We start from the raw sequence: 15,049 nt of genomic DNA on the forward strand, positions 1-15,049 counted from the left end.
CACGATAGTGGTTGCCCCCGTGGGGGTGGGAAGTGACTGGAAAAGGCTCGGTGGGTGGGGGACTTCTAGAAGGCTGTGGGTGGTCTGGCTCTCGGTCTGAGCTTGTTCCAGAACTGTATACAGCTTGTGAAAATTGATCAGGCTGTACACTTACAATAGGTACTCTTTTCTGTGATGTGTATTATCCCTAGATAAAAAGTTCGTGTGAAGAAAGAGACTCATTCTGAAAGTCTTCCATGAGCCTGCAGCTGGCTCAGGGTTCCAGCTCTGACCCTGGCTAAGAGTTCTGTCCAGGTGCTTCAGCTTTTACCTTATCGACCCGAAACTGGATGTCCGTGTCTGCGCATCATTTTCATCTCATTCCGCTGTCTCTGTGGATCCCCAGCACCGTGCACAGCGCAGGTGTTCAACAGACACATGCTGAGATTTGCTGGCATGGCCAAGGGCTTCGGTGTCCTCAGACTCCCTCCCAGAGCCCCTCGGCCATGGGTCCCGATGCCCTGGGTCATCACAGGATTCCACAGTGGGACACGGACCTCCCCGCGGCTGGCCCCCCACCTCCTGAGTAACCCACAACCAGCCTAGGCATATCTCCACCCTAGAACTTACAGAGTGGGAACTTTCAGACCCACCAGCCTGAGATCTCTCTTAACCCAGACCACAGGTCTTACTCATCTTGGACCTTCAGAGCCCAGCCAAGTGCCAGACACACAATTCAAGATCCAACAGCCTCAAGCCACTGAGCCCTCTCTCCATCCAAGCCTACGGGCAGGCACATAACCTTTGTTCATCTTAGCTTGTTTGAAACTGGGTGGAAATTTTCAAAAGAGGTTTTCTTAAAAAAACAATAAAGAATGAATAGGAAATGCAAAAGCTTCTAAGCGGAAGGGTTTATAGAACAGATGTCTCTCTCTAATGAAACCCAAGCCTGGCCTGGAGCTGGCTGCCGGGCATGGCTCCATCCTCACCGCAGCCGTCTGGGCTGGAAGCCACACCACAGGCCTGTGGTGAAGCCAGGTTAATGCCACCGCAGGTCTGAGGACAGCTCTCTCCCAGGGAAGCACATTTGCCCCTGTGCTCTACACCTCCTACCGCTGGCCATTCACTCGTGCTTTCATTCATTCATGCTTTCCTTCACTCGTTCCACCAGTCTTCTTGAGCACCCATGTGCAAGGGGCTGTGCCAGCACGGGGGATACCGGTGGTGGGGGGTGTGGGGCAGCAAGACCCTGGTGGCGAGGCTCTGCTTTCCTGGTGCTCCCAGCCTGGTTTGGTAAACATGAGCTGGAACCCAGGGGGACGAGACCTGGGGCAGAGCAGGCACACAAAGGGGAGACCTCTCCCAGACTTGGAGGACTAGAGGTTTCCCAGGGGAGGAAACATCTCAGGCAGCCCCTTATAACCTCAGTCAAGCTGATGCTTTCCTGGCTTTCTCCAAAGACTGCCCCCCAGAACTGCACACTTCCTACCTGAACCCGTTTCTTAGCCACATCCTCACTGTAAATCCCAACAGTGTCCACTGGGCTCTTTCTTATCACCTTTGATATGGTACATCACCTAATTACAAATTAGGTAGAAGCAATGTGGGGAGTGGCCGGACAGAGACTTAGCTGATGGTGCGATGTACTCCAAGGGTAAGCTTTAGGGCAGTGCGTGGCACACTCTAAAATGCAGGTGCCGACTTGGTAGGTCTGGGTGGGGCTGAGATTTGCACTCCTAACATGTTCTCAGATGATGGGGATACTGTGGGTCTGTGGACCATACTCTGAGTAAAAGGGCTTTGGGAATCCAAGGATGTTACAGATGGAATAAACCTCCTTTAAGCAGCCCCTTATAAATAACTTTTTCAGTCACACTTTTGCTCAGTATCAATCAGACTGACTCATATTGATGTCCAGGGTGGCCTGGCCTAGATGAGGCTCCCTGGCTAAGAGGCCAAGTGGGGGCTGAAATCCTGCCCCTGCTCCTCTCAACACCTCGGCCCCCTCCCCGCACGGTGGGCCACAGAGGCCCTGCCTGGGCTAGCCGCCTCCAGCTGCACGGAGACAGGGAGACTGCAGCAATGAACGGATTCCCGTGGAGGGGCAAGCAGAGCCCCTGAGCCTCCTGCGCAGCCGGTGGGACCTCCAGGAGAGCGGGATACACACTGCATCCCCCGCCTCTGGTCTCCAGGGCTGCCTCTACAAGGCAGGCTCGCATCCTGCACACCACCCGTGCCTACCAGGCCAACAAAGCAGGGGGCAGCTGCTGGCTCCCTCCACTCTGACCAAAACAGGAGGGAAACTGAGATACTACAGCAGGAGGGAGGAAGGACACCAGGAAGAACTTCCCAGGGATCACCTTCCCGAGGGGCCAACACTAAAGCAAGTGGCGGGTGGTGAATGACCTGGTCTGCCTATGTGGCGTTCCAGCCCAGGTTAGGGGCAAGGGGCTGCAGCAAGTCTTCAGGAGGGCCCCACAGGCCATGCTTCCAAGCTTCCAAACCTCCCCTCTTTACTACACTCACTAACCCTGTCCCCCTTACAGGGTCTAGGGCTGCCTGTCAGCAGCGGGCATGCCAGGGTTCCCAGGGGGGAGCCCAGGTATTTCCTGACCCCAAGCCCTACCCCCAGCAGGTCCCCCAGGCTCCCCCAGCATGGAGCCTTTGCACCCCCATGCCAATCTGGACAGTGAGGCTAATGCTTTCTGGCAGGTAGAGGCAGGTCAGGCAGAGGAGGCGGCGGCACCCTGGGCTTCTGCATTCAGAGCAGGGTAGCCAGCAATGAGTCCAGGGATGGCGTGGCGTCAGCTGGCGAGGGGGCAAGCGTTCCTCTTTCCGCTGGCTGCACATAGTTAATGGGGGGCCTTGTTCTGGCTGGGCACACAGCCCTGTAGGTGCTGGTGATGGCCGGCCATGTCTTGTCCCAGCGCCTGGGATCTCAAGTCTCACTGACTGAAACTGCAAATCTCAGGGGACCCTCACACCACAGTCTCACCATTACCCCACTTATGTTCCTTCTTCCCATCTGTCCCCTTTGCATCTTTATGCACAGTCACTCATCTCTAAAACATCCTGGGAGTGGGAACTACCAACCCAACAGGAAGCAGGCCCAAAGGGATCAGAGGACTTGCCCACAGGCTCTCAGCAAGTTGGTGGTAGACAGAATTCTAGCCCAGGATTTCCCGATTCCATTCACCAAATGGGGCAAACCTAATGCCACAGATGGGCAGGGGCCAGGGGAGTTTGGGACAAAATTGGAAGAGGGATCCCACTGATATCCCCTCATCCTTCCAGAAGGGGCTGAGCCAGCAGGGCTCTGCAGTGGGGTGGGGTGGGGGGCTCACTGTGCATTACTAAATCTTTCTCTCCCCCACTCTACCAGCGACTGCTTGCTACATGGAGAGTTGTTCACATCCACCAGTGCCCGGGCTCAGCTGTGCCTGCCACAGCTACATTCAGCACATGCTTGCCAGTTGCATAAATGAGTAATAATCCGCTGATATCCAGGGAATGGTTACTATGTGGCAGACACTGGTCTAAGCACTTCCCATCTATAACTCATTTAACCCTCACAACAGCCCTCTGAGGTGGGTATTGCTATCAGCCCCATCGCTATCAGGACCTTAAGGCACGAAAAGAGAAAATCCTTCCCCAAGGATTGGTAAGAGGCAGAGCCAGGGTCTGAACCCAAGCTCAGAGCAGGAGCCCTTGACCAGTCTGCTCTCCTACACTGCAGGAAGGAAGCCGGCACGCCCTTGGCCCCATTCAAGCAAAGGCCTTGTCCCCCAGGCTGCTAACTGACTCGTTCAGAGAAGCGCCAGGACTCAGGCTGGGCCCTTGCCTCCCCCTGGCCCGGTGTGCCCACAACCCGGCCTCCTGCAGATGCCACCTCAGGCCCGTGAGTACCCCCAGCCTGCCTCAGGTGCATCTGGGCAGAGGCTGCCTCTTCTGCCCTGTGGCCTCCCTCTGAAGGAGATCCCCTCTTCCCACCCATTCGTGCCCCGGCCCCCATGTCCATCACGACCGTGAGAACAGAAGGAATGTAACTAGAGTGTTAGGAATCACAGGGCACGGATCACAGAGAAGTGGTCTTATTTGGGTTTATGACCATTTGGAGGCAGGTCAAGAGATACATTCATTCTACAACCAGAATATGAGACTCGGAGAGGGGGAGGGCAGGACCCAGTGCAAAATAACTTACTAACTCCTTAAAAACTTACTAAGAATGGGAACACAGAGCGTCAACCCAAGCACGGGTGACTACAAAGGTGGCGTGTCCACAAGCGGGTCCTGGCTGAGGCCTTAGCCCACGTCCGCCAGCTCACAGGGCTGAGGCCGGGAACTGTGTCGGGGGCGCTGAGAAGTGGGCTGGCTCCCGGCTCTGCCGCCCCGGGTCCGCGCCCTGGTTAGACCCAGGCCCGGTCCCAGGCCCTGTCCCAATTCCCCTTCTCTTTTGCTTTTATCCCAGACAATAGTCCCCTTCCTTTCTTGTCTCCTCCCAGCCCCCTAATCAGCTCTGTCCACCACAAAGGCAGGGGATTAGTTTACGGCCCCTTCCTGCCTCAGCCCTCACAATCCCCGGACACTTGATCCACCTCCCCATTCTCAAACACCCCCACCCCTGGGCCGCCCCAGATCTGTAGCTGAGATGGAGGGGGAAAGACTAAATGCCACTCCTGTACTGCTTGTGGCCCTGTGCACAGCGCCCCCTGCAGGTAGAGCCCGGTACTGGACGTGTGTGCGCGCGCGCGCAAGCGCAGGCACGTGGGGGGCGGGCACGCGCGTGGGGTTCTGAGAAGAAGGCAGCAGGAGCCCAGAACCTGCCTTCAGGAAGCTCCCGGTCTGAAGGGGGAGGCACGGCCCGGTCCTGAGAACTCCCCCTCCTTCCACTGTAAAGAGACACGACTCTAGCCCTCCAGGAGCCCTGAATCTGATGAGGCAGAGAACCCTCGTCAGATGGACAGACAGGTGGCACACACACACCGTCCACCGGCAAGATACACAGTACTGCCTGCCACTTTCCCAGGGCGGTGCTAAGCGCTCTCCCAAGCAGAGCCTTGCTGAATGCAACCGGTTCATCAGGGAGAGATGGTGGCCATGCCTTGCAAACGAGTGGCAACCTGGGGCTTGCAATGCCCAGTCCTGTGGCTTTTCCCTTGCACCGCAACTGCCTCTCCAGGGGTTTCTGCGTTAGTCTATCACGTAGGCATGAGCTCTCCTTCCTCAGCGCCCCTGACCGCTGCGCCTTATCAGGACCTGCCTGGCTCTCCTCTCACTCCCTGCAATGTTTCATAGTTATTTGCATGCTCATCTTCCGCTCTGCGCCCCCAGAGCAGAGGAAAAAGCATGCGCTCTGAGCCCCCCAGGCTTCCCTCCAGACTTGGGAGTGCACCCCCCCCTGAAAGAGGGAGTAACAACAGTCCGGGTCTCACAGGGCGGATGCATGAGAAAGCCTTTTCCACAGTGGCCTGGCAGGTAGCAGACATTCCGTCCACGTCTGTTAAATGAATGGTGAGTGATCGAATGAACGTTTGCTCCCCACAATAGCTGGGGGTTCAAGCGGCATTGCCACTGAATTAACAAAGGGAAGGGGCATTACAGCGCGATTTGGGGAAGAGGCATTGTGCGGACCCACGCAGTGGCTGACAGCCCTGGGGCTTCAGCACGCTACACTAGCCATCCCTAGTGAATTTCAGTCTTTTTTTGCAAAGGAACATGACGCAAACTGGGAGAGGCCCTGACACCTGGAGAAAAGAATCTTTAGACGGGGTCAACCTGGGAAGTCTTCCGTCTTAGAGGAGGTGTTAAAAGCCCCTTAGTGACTGCTGCCTCCGGCCTGTCTCCAGGAACCGATGGCTACTCAGGTCAGGGACAACTCAAATGTGCCGTCACCCAGGGAGCTGGAAGAAGCCTCAACATACTTGGTCCCCCATAGGCCACCTAAGAGAGCACCCCTCCCTGCCCTGCAGTGACCCTAGGATTGGATTGGGTGGGTGACAGCGATGGCACGTGCTTTGCACCATGACTCTCCCCTCTTCCCCCTCCCATAGTCCATCCGCCTTGGCTTTGAGCCTGGGGACCACGTCCAACTCCGTGACACGTGCAATGGAAGGCACTCAGCACCCTCCCCCCGCCTGCCAGTCTGGACACTCTCAGGGACACCCCCACCTCCTCCGGCACCTCCAAGGCCAAAGGGGATGGGCCAGCGGTGGGGAGAGAGCGTGAGGGGAACTGTGTTTAGAACCAACCCTCCAGTCTTCCAGCAAAGCCCTGGGTCGGCATATAAGTGAGACACAGGGCTACTTTGTGCCTGCCTCAGTTTCTCCTTCCAAGTGCTTCTCTTCCTTGGCAGCAGGGGAGTAGGCAATAACAACATGTACTGGGTGTTTGCTATGCTGTGCAAAATCACAAACACCCTTCAAAGAGCTTCGTATTTTTACACCCATTTTGAAGCTAGGGAAATGGAGGCTGAGAGAGGTGGGGAAACATGCAGGACCATCCGCAGGTGAGTGCTGGAGTCCAGACTTCAGCCAGGCAGACTGCAGACACAGGCTGCTGCACAAAGGGCTTCCAGGTATGCAGAGAGGGGTCTCCTCACCCCCAGGGGCCCAGATGGTGCCTGGACTGGGCTGGACACCTTTGGTAGGGAGCAGCTTGTGGATTTACCCCAGTCGCTGAACACCTTGAATCCTTTTTTTTTTACTGTGTGCTCTGAGGAGGAAAAGGCAGAATTTTCTGCTCTGGAATATCCTGCCTCGGGGAGTGGGCAGAAAAGGCTGTGGGTGAAGTAGCAGAGCCCCCCTGTGCTGCTCACTCTGTCACCAGGCTCATGCTTCCCGTTCTCCTAGAGGGCCTTCCCCGCCTATCCTTGCCTGAACCCCCTGGTCCTGCAGGACCAGGGACAGGCCTCTCCTCCCCGCCAGGGCCTTCCCGGACCAGCCCAGCAGCCCCTCCTCTGAGCACCCTGACCTCACTGATGGTTCTTGGGACACACTCCCCAGGACCATGGGTGCAGTGAGCCTGCTTCCGGTCCCCCTGACATAACTATCACCATGCCGCCCTGACTGCCCCCCAGAAGACCCAGCAGCTTCCTCTTCAAGCAGCCCCCCTGGAGGGGCTCCCAGACATGGCTGCTGGCAGATAGGAGGGGAATAGGGAAGACCAAGATTCTTTCCAAGAGAGCCAGGAAACTGAAAATTGGCTTTGAGGGGCTGCTGGGAGTGTGACAGTCCCAGAGTTTTGTCTGTTCCCTTGGGGCTCAGGAAGCCTGCAGCCATGCCCCCCGAGAGGCAGGGCAGCACAGCAGTCAGGAAAGTTGGGATTGCAGCCCCAGCAGTCGCTGGCTGGTGGCCTTAAGCAAGCTCCTGAACATCTAAAGCCTCAGTTTCTTCATCTGTAAGATGGGGGTAACACTAGTACCCCTCCACAGGGTTTAGATGAGGTGATGCAGGCAAAACGCTTAAATAAATGCTGGCTGTCGCCATTACTGGTTAAGGCAAAGACACCAGCACAATGGCAAGTTCCTAGATACGTCTGTGTGGGCCTGTCTGGGGTCAGGCTTGCTGGGTCCCAAGAATGGACCTTCCTAACAAGGTCGTGTCACCCTGGAAGAAAGGTCACAGTCCAGGGAATGAAAACTTCAATCAGGAAGACATTCCCACCGTGCGCCAGGGCCGACAGGGGGAGCCGAGAGCCGGGCCTAAGGCGCTTCCCTGGCCCCAGCCTCGGATTCTGCGTCTCACAGCCGACCCCCCAGAGCTGGGAAGAACTTGAGGTACAGGCTTCCTTACCAGTTCTGGGGGAGGAATAAGGGAGTGGGGGCAAGAGAAAGCCTGGAACAGGGCATGAAGGGAAACTCCGCCCTGGAGGTGCCTGGTGGCTGCGCAGCCAGCCCCAGCCCCCACCTGCCTGCTGCCAGCCCGCCCATGGCTTGCTCTGGCATGGCTCCGGGGGGCGCAGTGCCAACCCCTCAGCTCTCGCCCCCACCATGTCCTTTTGCTGCTTCCAAAATAACTCTCTGCTTGCTGCCCAAGTTTGGCCTCTTGGGTGTTTTTCTCCTTCTCAGACCTATTCTCCCATGTCTAGTGAGGAAGAAAGGAGAGACACGAATTGTTGGTAGAAACTGGGGCCCACCCCATTTCTTACCAAAGGACTAGACTGTACAAAAGGGCTCCCACAATTCTGAGAGCCCCTGAGTTGGTGAGTCCACTTCAGTTTGGGCAAAAGAAGTTGTCATTTCCAAGATGGGGGAGGAGAGAAGGGTTGGGAATTTCTCCCACCTGTCTCCATCGCTTCCCAGGTACGGAGTCCCATCAGGGCTCCTCGTCCTGGGCCTGCTACCAGTAGCATGGGCTGCGAGCCTGAGGTCACACAGCCCGCTGGGGATAAGCTCAGAGAGGATCCTCGCGGGCCGCTGACGGCACATCCCGGGGCAGAAATGGAGAGGCATTCCTAAGTACCGGCCCACGCCTGCCTCGCCTCGGGCTGGAGCCCAGAAGACCGACTCCACGGAACTCCACTTCTGGGGAGCAGCGGGAGTACCCGGTTAGCAGTGACCAGGAAGCCTAGGCTTTTCCTCGTTGGTGCGTCTCCCCTCAGGCGCCCCGGGGAAGGGGACCGCATCCTCCTCGCCTCGGGCTGGAGCCCAGAAGACCGACTCCACGGAACTCCACTTCTGGGGAGCAGCGGGAGTACCCGGTTAGCAGTGACCAGGAAGCCTAGGCTTTTCCTCGTTGGTGCGTCTCCCCTCAGGCGCCCGGGGGAAGGGGACCGCATCCTCCTCACCAGGAGCCCAGGAGCAAGAAGCCGGTGGACGGGCTCTATTAATAAGGAAGGAGGAAGGGAGGAAGGCGGGCAGGAAGGGCAATCTGGGGAGACTCTAGAGGCTCACATCTGGCACCTCCACTCCCCACCCAGTCACAGGCCGCGGTTCCTCCCACTCTGGGCCTCAGCGGATCATTTGTAGCTCAAGAGGTTGAGAAAAACAATTATTAATCATCAGCGTTTTAAAGCAGGTATTTGTTTTGCCCTCTTTGTCCCCCTTTCGCTCCTCCCCACCACCCTTCCAAGTTAGGGCCAACGTGCTTCCACTGTCAAGGCGAAGGAATGAAGCTCTGGGGAGGTTAAGTGATGCCCCAAAGATGCACAGCTCCCAACGACGGAGCTGAGGCGGGAGCCCATCGCAGTGGGCTGCAGAGCCACAGCCCGTGACGCCCCGCAGTGCCCCCCTCAGGCACGTCTCCTGCACCCAGAAGGCTCTGCCCGGTGGGCTCAAGTCAGTGCGGGAAGTGGGCTGGGGCGCGTGGTGGGGCCAAGAGGGTTGGAGCCCATGGAATGGGGGAAGGCGGGAGGAGTGGGGGCGGGCTGGGGGCCAACTCTGCTCTGAGCCGGCCTTTCTTCTCCTCGCTAGCTGCCCCACCCGGCCGCACCCGGTGCCCGCTGCTGCCAGAGCCGAGAGATTTCCTTTTTCTTCTGCCTAGGGCCGTTTCCTGCCTTCCCTTTGAACTGGGGTGTCCGCTCCCGCACACACTCACCCTTCTCTGGCGACCCCCCGGCTCTGCCTTCTGTTGGGCCCAGGCTCTGCTTTGGACTGAGGCTGGCACCAGAGGTCCCCGGAGAGCCCCACTCCTGGCATCGCCCCCCCTTTGCCCTCCTCTTGTCTGCCTGCATCTGGGTGCTGCCCGTCCCTCCCCCCACCCCCATCCCTTCCCCACTGCACACCTCCACCAAGCCGTTCTCCCCTGGCCCTCTCCGTCCTGCACCAGGAAATGAGGCTCAGAGCTGCCTTCCCGGGCCTTCCCCACTCCGGTTGTTCATATTTCAATAGGCATGGACATCAAGGTCCAGAGAAGTTTTGGGATTTGCACTGCAGCAGCCCAGGGGCTGAGGATCAGAGCTCACAGATCCCAAGTTTCTGGGGATGGGTTTGGGTGGGGGGCACAGCTCAGCCTCCTAGGACAGGGAGCTGAGCCCTGGCCCAGGAAGTAGTGAGATATGAACCTGACACACTGAACCCCAGGTCCAGGACCCCCGAGGCCGGCTCCCCCCACTGGGGCGGCACATCCCTCTGCTTCTTCATAGAACAGGCCCTGCAAGGCCCACCTAAGCACGTCGGGGAGCAGGCAGGGGCGGCCATCTGTGGGTCCTCCACCATCCATGAAGCTCTAAGGCTGCCCTGGCCAGGAGAAAAGCTAAGCTTCTCCAGTTCCGGGGGCAGCTCCTCCTGTCTCCTTGCTAGTCACTCTCTTCCCTCATAGCCTTCCACACATGCTCACTCATGCTCACATACACACACTTACACATGCTCGCACACACATGCACACACACACGCCACTCTTCCCTCTCATAGCCTTCCCACACACACATGCACACACACCTACTCCCCACCTTTCATGGAACAGTGTTCCTCCTCTTCTCCCAATGCTAGCTCCAGGATTTCCTCTTCCAGGAAGACTTCCACGACTAACACTTCTTGGCCCTGTTCACCCTAATAACACCACTGGCTAATACTGATTAAGCTCTTCCCACGGGCCAGACACTATGCCAAACCCTACACAAACACCCCCTCAGTGAATCCACACACCAGCCTATGAAGTAGGGACCAGCACCAGATGAGGAAACTAAGTCACAGAGGGCGAGTCAGCCGGCCCGGGCACACACAGTTGGTGAACTAACTCTCACACAGATGCTGCTCTGTCGTGGCCAAGGTCCATGCTCTTAACCCCTCTGCCACCCCCAGCCCCAGCCCCCGGCTTCCATCCCCAGGCAGTGATGAGAGGGGATGGGTGACCGGAATCTATACCTACACACATATCATCTGACCTTTCAGGCAAGTTGGATGCTTATCATCTGTAGTCTTAAAGGGAGGCAATAAACAGTCTGCCTGGGGCTGTGTGGAGGGCCGGCCCCTCCCTTGGTCCCCTGGCAGTGGGTGACAGAGCACTCAGGGGACACTGTGCGGGTATGAGCCCCGGCCCTTCATAACTAGCCGCCCAGGACAGAGGTTCCCCCGCCACAGGCGTCCTGATACCACGCGGCTCTCGGATATCCTCCTCGGGGCTAATGCAGGTATTCTGGCAACAAGCGTTTGCTGTCTGTACACTGTGCGGGTGTGCGATGGAAGAGAGCAAGGGGGGTCATGCCCTCACATCACCGTCAGACTGTACCGCGTGCCCCGCTTGGCCCTACCCAGGGAGAGGGTCCAATCCCGGTGAGCCTCACCGAGCCTCCCTGAGATCACAGTTTGGGAGAAGAGTTAAAAATGAGAGAAGCTGAAAGACTGCGGGATGGCAAGTCTCTCCTCCCAACCTTGATGAGAGAGGGCTGGCCTCAAGCCCAGAGTGGGCACCACTTTGGGACTTGAGCATCAAAGCAAAGGAGAGCAGCTGGGTATAAAGAAGACTTCCTGACCTTCCCGAGAGCCAAGAAGGAGGGAGTCCAGGCGTGTGCTCCATGGAGTGTATCAGCGAGAAAAAGGGGTGCTTATCCCTCTGGGACGGGGAAGCAGGTGAAGTGGTCTTCACTGGCGTGGGCTCAAGAACACAGGTACCTTCCGGAACCCCTAGTTTCTTGGTGCCTCCTATGGTCCAATCTGTGGCTCCTTCTAAGGATCTTCCTGCACATCCAAGTGTTTTAATCTCACCTTTTACCTCCACCCTGTGCCAGGAAGACTTAAATGTCCACTCCCCATCCACCCTGTCCCAGTGTTCACCAACTAGTTGAACCCCAAACCTACAGAACAGCCAAGCATTGACCAAGACCAGCACTTCGCAGATGACTCTCTAGAACACACCTCTGCTGCTCCCGCCACAGACCATTCCCTTGAGTCTGGCACTCACCCGGGGCTCAATTTCCCTCCTGTGTGAAGGGTCCCAGGAGCTTACTTCCAGCACCCCTGAAACCCAAGGAGGCATGAAAATAACAGCCCCTAGTTATATGTCACTCCCTGTGTGTCAGGCACTGTGCTGGGTACTTTATACAGACATACTATCTCACTGAGTCCTGCAGCCACCCACTTCTCTCCACGTACAAATGACAAACCTGAGGCTTAGCATGACCCTCAGCAGATGGCAGAGCTAAGAAGGAACGGGGGTTTGGGTGGCCCAGACAGAGGGGCGCTGCTGACCCTACCATCAGGAGCGAAGCTGCACCGTCCTCAGCCAGAGCTGGGCTTCCTGGGGCGGGGTGGGACCGGGCACCTCCTGACATGGCTGAGGAGGAAAGGTGCCCTTCTCAAGAGGACCCTCATGTGCTCTCCACCTTCTCTGGGTTTATGACAAGGTTGCTCTCCCAAGGAGCAGAAGAGAAGCCTCCCTAAGCCACCCTCAGCAGAGACCCCTACTCCCACCAGATGGGACCCTCCACTGCCCAAGGCAGGGGCGTGGTCCTCCCCCACCTCCCTCTACACTGCCGGAGCCCACGGCTAAACTTCCCACATTGCTTCCAGCCCCCTGCTCAGTCCCTCCCCCTCTCCCACTCTCAGAAACACACTCTGAGCCTTGGAAGAGAGGGGTTTTCTCAGTCCCCATGGCAACACAAGACAGCTCAGGACATCCCACCCCAATGCAGACTTCACTGCTCTGGGGACATTGTGCCGGCGTGGTGGGAAATCTCCCATCAGCATGGAAGGTGGGATTCCTGGATTCCAAGGTGGCACTGGACCTCCCTCTCTGAGTCCTGCCAGAGAGGTGGGCGGTCTGGGAAGACAGGTGCTGGGAAAGGAGGCTGCACCAGTCAAGCTCCGGCAGGCCTGTCCCCCCTGCGCCCCCAACCTGGGAAAGGGACCTTTCTTTGGCTTCCCCAGAGAAAGGCTCTACAGAAACCATTTCCAAGCTCTTAGCCACAGAACCCTGTCTTCACATAGAAGACAGTCATATATCCCCAATATATAAAACGGCTAAAAGGGGAGCTGCCCTGGGTGTAGCAGGCATGAGGGCCAGAGCCAGCCCTCCTCTCCCAGCGGCGGGAGCACCCTCACAGCCCCCCAGGGCTAGGCTCCCGGCATTCACCCCCTGGACTATGAAGGACTCAGTTTGTCCTTCTGGAATATGGACATCATTTTCTCCCTCTCACTCCCTCTCCTGGCCCCCAGACTTTGCTTCACAGAGTGGAAAGGGACATCGCAACTAAGGACAGAAAGACTAGGACGGGAGCGCCAGGGAGGACGCAGCTCGGGACCACCATGGGCGCCAGCGTACCACCGGCATCAAGCACCCTCCTCTGTTTAGTTCGACAAACACTTGCCAGACTCCTGTGAAAATTAGCACACTCCCTCTTCCTCAGAGCTTCCAGGTCCTGAGACACAAAGCGATAGAGCTCGGGGATCCTGTCCCTGGCACCGATGGCCCCAGCCTCTCCCCCCTGCTCTCCTCTGAGAAAAGGCGATGGAGCCTGGGCAGGGCCGAGCCCGGGAGGTTTCCATGCCCCCGGAGCAGGGGCAGGGGAGGGGGGCGGTGGCCTGAGATGTGCTTCCCACCTCCTCCAGCCCAGGGAGTGTGCAGGCATCACCCCCGGTCCCCAGCCTCTTAGGGGAAGCTTCTCTGAGCTGTCCTTGGGACAGCTGCCCCCAAAAGGGTCCCTGTCACGTTCCATCTCACCCCGACTCAGCTCCAAAAATGGTTCTCTGGCTTTCCGCCTCAGTGCCTACCCACAAATTAGTGTCTCCAACACTGCCCCTTGGGACATGACTCCAGGGAGGGCCCTGGAGGTGCCAGGAGGCCTCAGAGAAAGGAGACGGTGCTGGCAGGGCCCCTTTGGAACAGACAAGAGACCCCTCTCCCAGCTTCTGGGGGCCCCCACCAAGGCCACCCAGCCTCAGCATGACAGCTTTAGTCTCCTCACCGCGGCAGAGGGACGGGCCACCTCTCCACCCCAGCACGGGCAGCCCCGGGCACTGCTCTGCTGGAGAGGAAAACAGCAAGAAGAGGAGGGCAGCCCAGCCAGGTCCCTCCAGCTCAGGGTCAGAGACCCGCCCCTCCCAGCCTGGGCTTCCTGTGGGGCAATCACCAGGCGGGGGCCAGCTGGGAACCCAGGTAAAAACAGCCCAGCCTCACGGCGGCTCTGACCTTCGGTCTCAGGCTTTGCTCCCCGCTGGCCCCTACAGGCAGTCGGCTTGGACCGGGAAGAGCCCTCCCAGGATGCCCATGCCTGGGGCAGGTGCCTCGACTGAGGCCGGGGCAGGGGCCGAGGGGCGGCTGGGCAGGGGCAGGGAGGAGGGACTAGCGGGCCGGTACTCACAGGAAAGCCGTCAGGGGGTCCAGGTCCCCCGGCACAGCCGAGAGCCCCAGCTCGGAGCAGTCGGTGGACAGCATGATGCCGTCCTCCTGGCAGTGGCAGGGGGCCGGGCAGGCGGCAGGCCCCGCTCCGGGCTGGGGGGCGCCGCCGGCACACGGGGAGGCGCACAGCGCGGCGCAGAGCCACAGCGCGCGGAGCCCCGGCGGGCTGCGCATCTCGGCGGCCGGTTGCGCGGCACCTGGCGGCCGGGCGGCCGGGCGCACCCGCGCAGCGGCGGCCGCTGCTCGCCTCCGGGTCCCGCGGCCTGGCCGGCCGGCTGCGCCGTCGGTGGGGACCAATCCGCAGGCTCCGCTCGGTGGCGGCGGCGGCAGGAGCGCGGGGCCCGTGCAGTCAGAGAGGGGCAGGCATTGCGGAGTGATCCTCTCACTCAGTTGCACAGGCTGGGCTTGGCAAGGGAGGGAGGCACCGGCGGAGGAGGAGTCAAGGCGAACTCTTCGCTGCCGCTCGCTGCCCTTCCCTCCTTCCTTCCGAGCTGGCACGAATTCCATCCAGGAAAGAAAAAAAAAGTGGGGGTCGGGGGGAACCCAAAGAGAGTGCGTACAGCCAGCATGTCAGGGACCTGCATTTGTTCGGAAACGATGTCCCACGGACTAGGCTTCTGCGCTGGGGACCTGCTTGCCTACAGGGACAGCTACGGGATCATAGCGGACTCGGGGGAGGCCCTCTGGAAACAACCTTAAGAATTCCCATAGCCCCCCAACCCCTCTACTACATTTTCCACAGGAGGAAACTGCGGTCCAAGAGGGAGGCTATTTGTTCAGGGTCTCTACCCACTGAT

The 15,049-nt window shown here is 58.7% G+C and overlaps 1 protein-coding gene and 1 long non-coding RNA gene across 2 annotated transcripts in view; both read right to left on the bottom strand.

Annotated features, from left to right (window-relative positions):
* The window catches only part of LGR6 (leucine rich repeat containing G protein-coupled receptor 6), a 106,697-nt gene extending 91,949 nt beyond the window's left edge, over positions 1-14,748 (bottom strand). Inside the window, exon 1 of the mRNA XM_036909549.2 lies at positions 14,215-14,748. Within this exon, the coding sequence (XP_036765444.2) occupies positions 14,215-14,426 (212 nt within the window). The 5' untranslated portion in view covers positions 14,427-14,748. The remainder of the gene's footprint in view (positions 1-14,214) is intronic.
* Positions 9,689-11,864, bottom strand: LOC118924625 (uncharacterized). Its single transcript, XR_005029686.2, has 3 exons — positions 11,771-11,864; positions 10,366-11,593; positions 9,689-10,153 (listed from the first exon to the last, which is right to left on the bottom strand). It is a non-coding gene; the product is annotated as an uncharacterized LOC118924625 (long non-coding RNA).
* Positions 14,749-15,049: the final 301 nt, after the last annotated feature.

This window comes from Manis pentadactyla, chromosome 9 (assembly GCF_030020395.1).
Source record: "Manis pentadactyla isolate mManPen7 chromosome 9, mManPen7.hap1, whole genome shotgun sequence".
Classification (NCBI taxonomy): Eukaryota; Metazoa; Chordata; class Mammalia; order Pholidota; family Manidae; genus Manis; species Manis pentadactyla.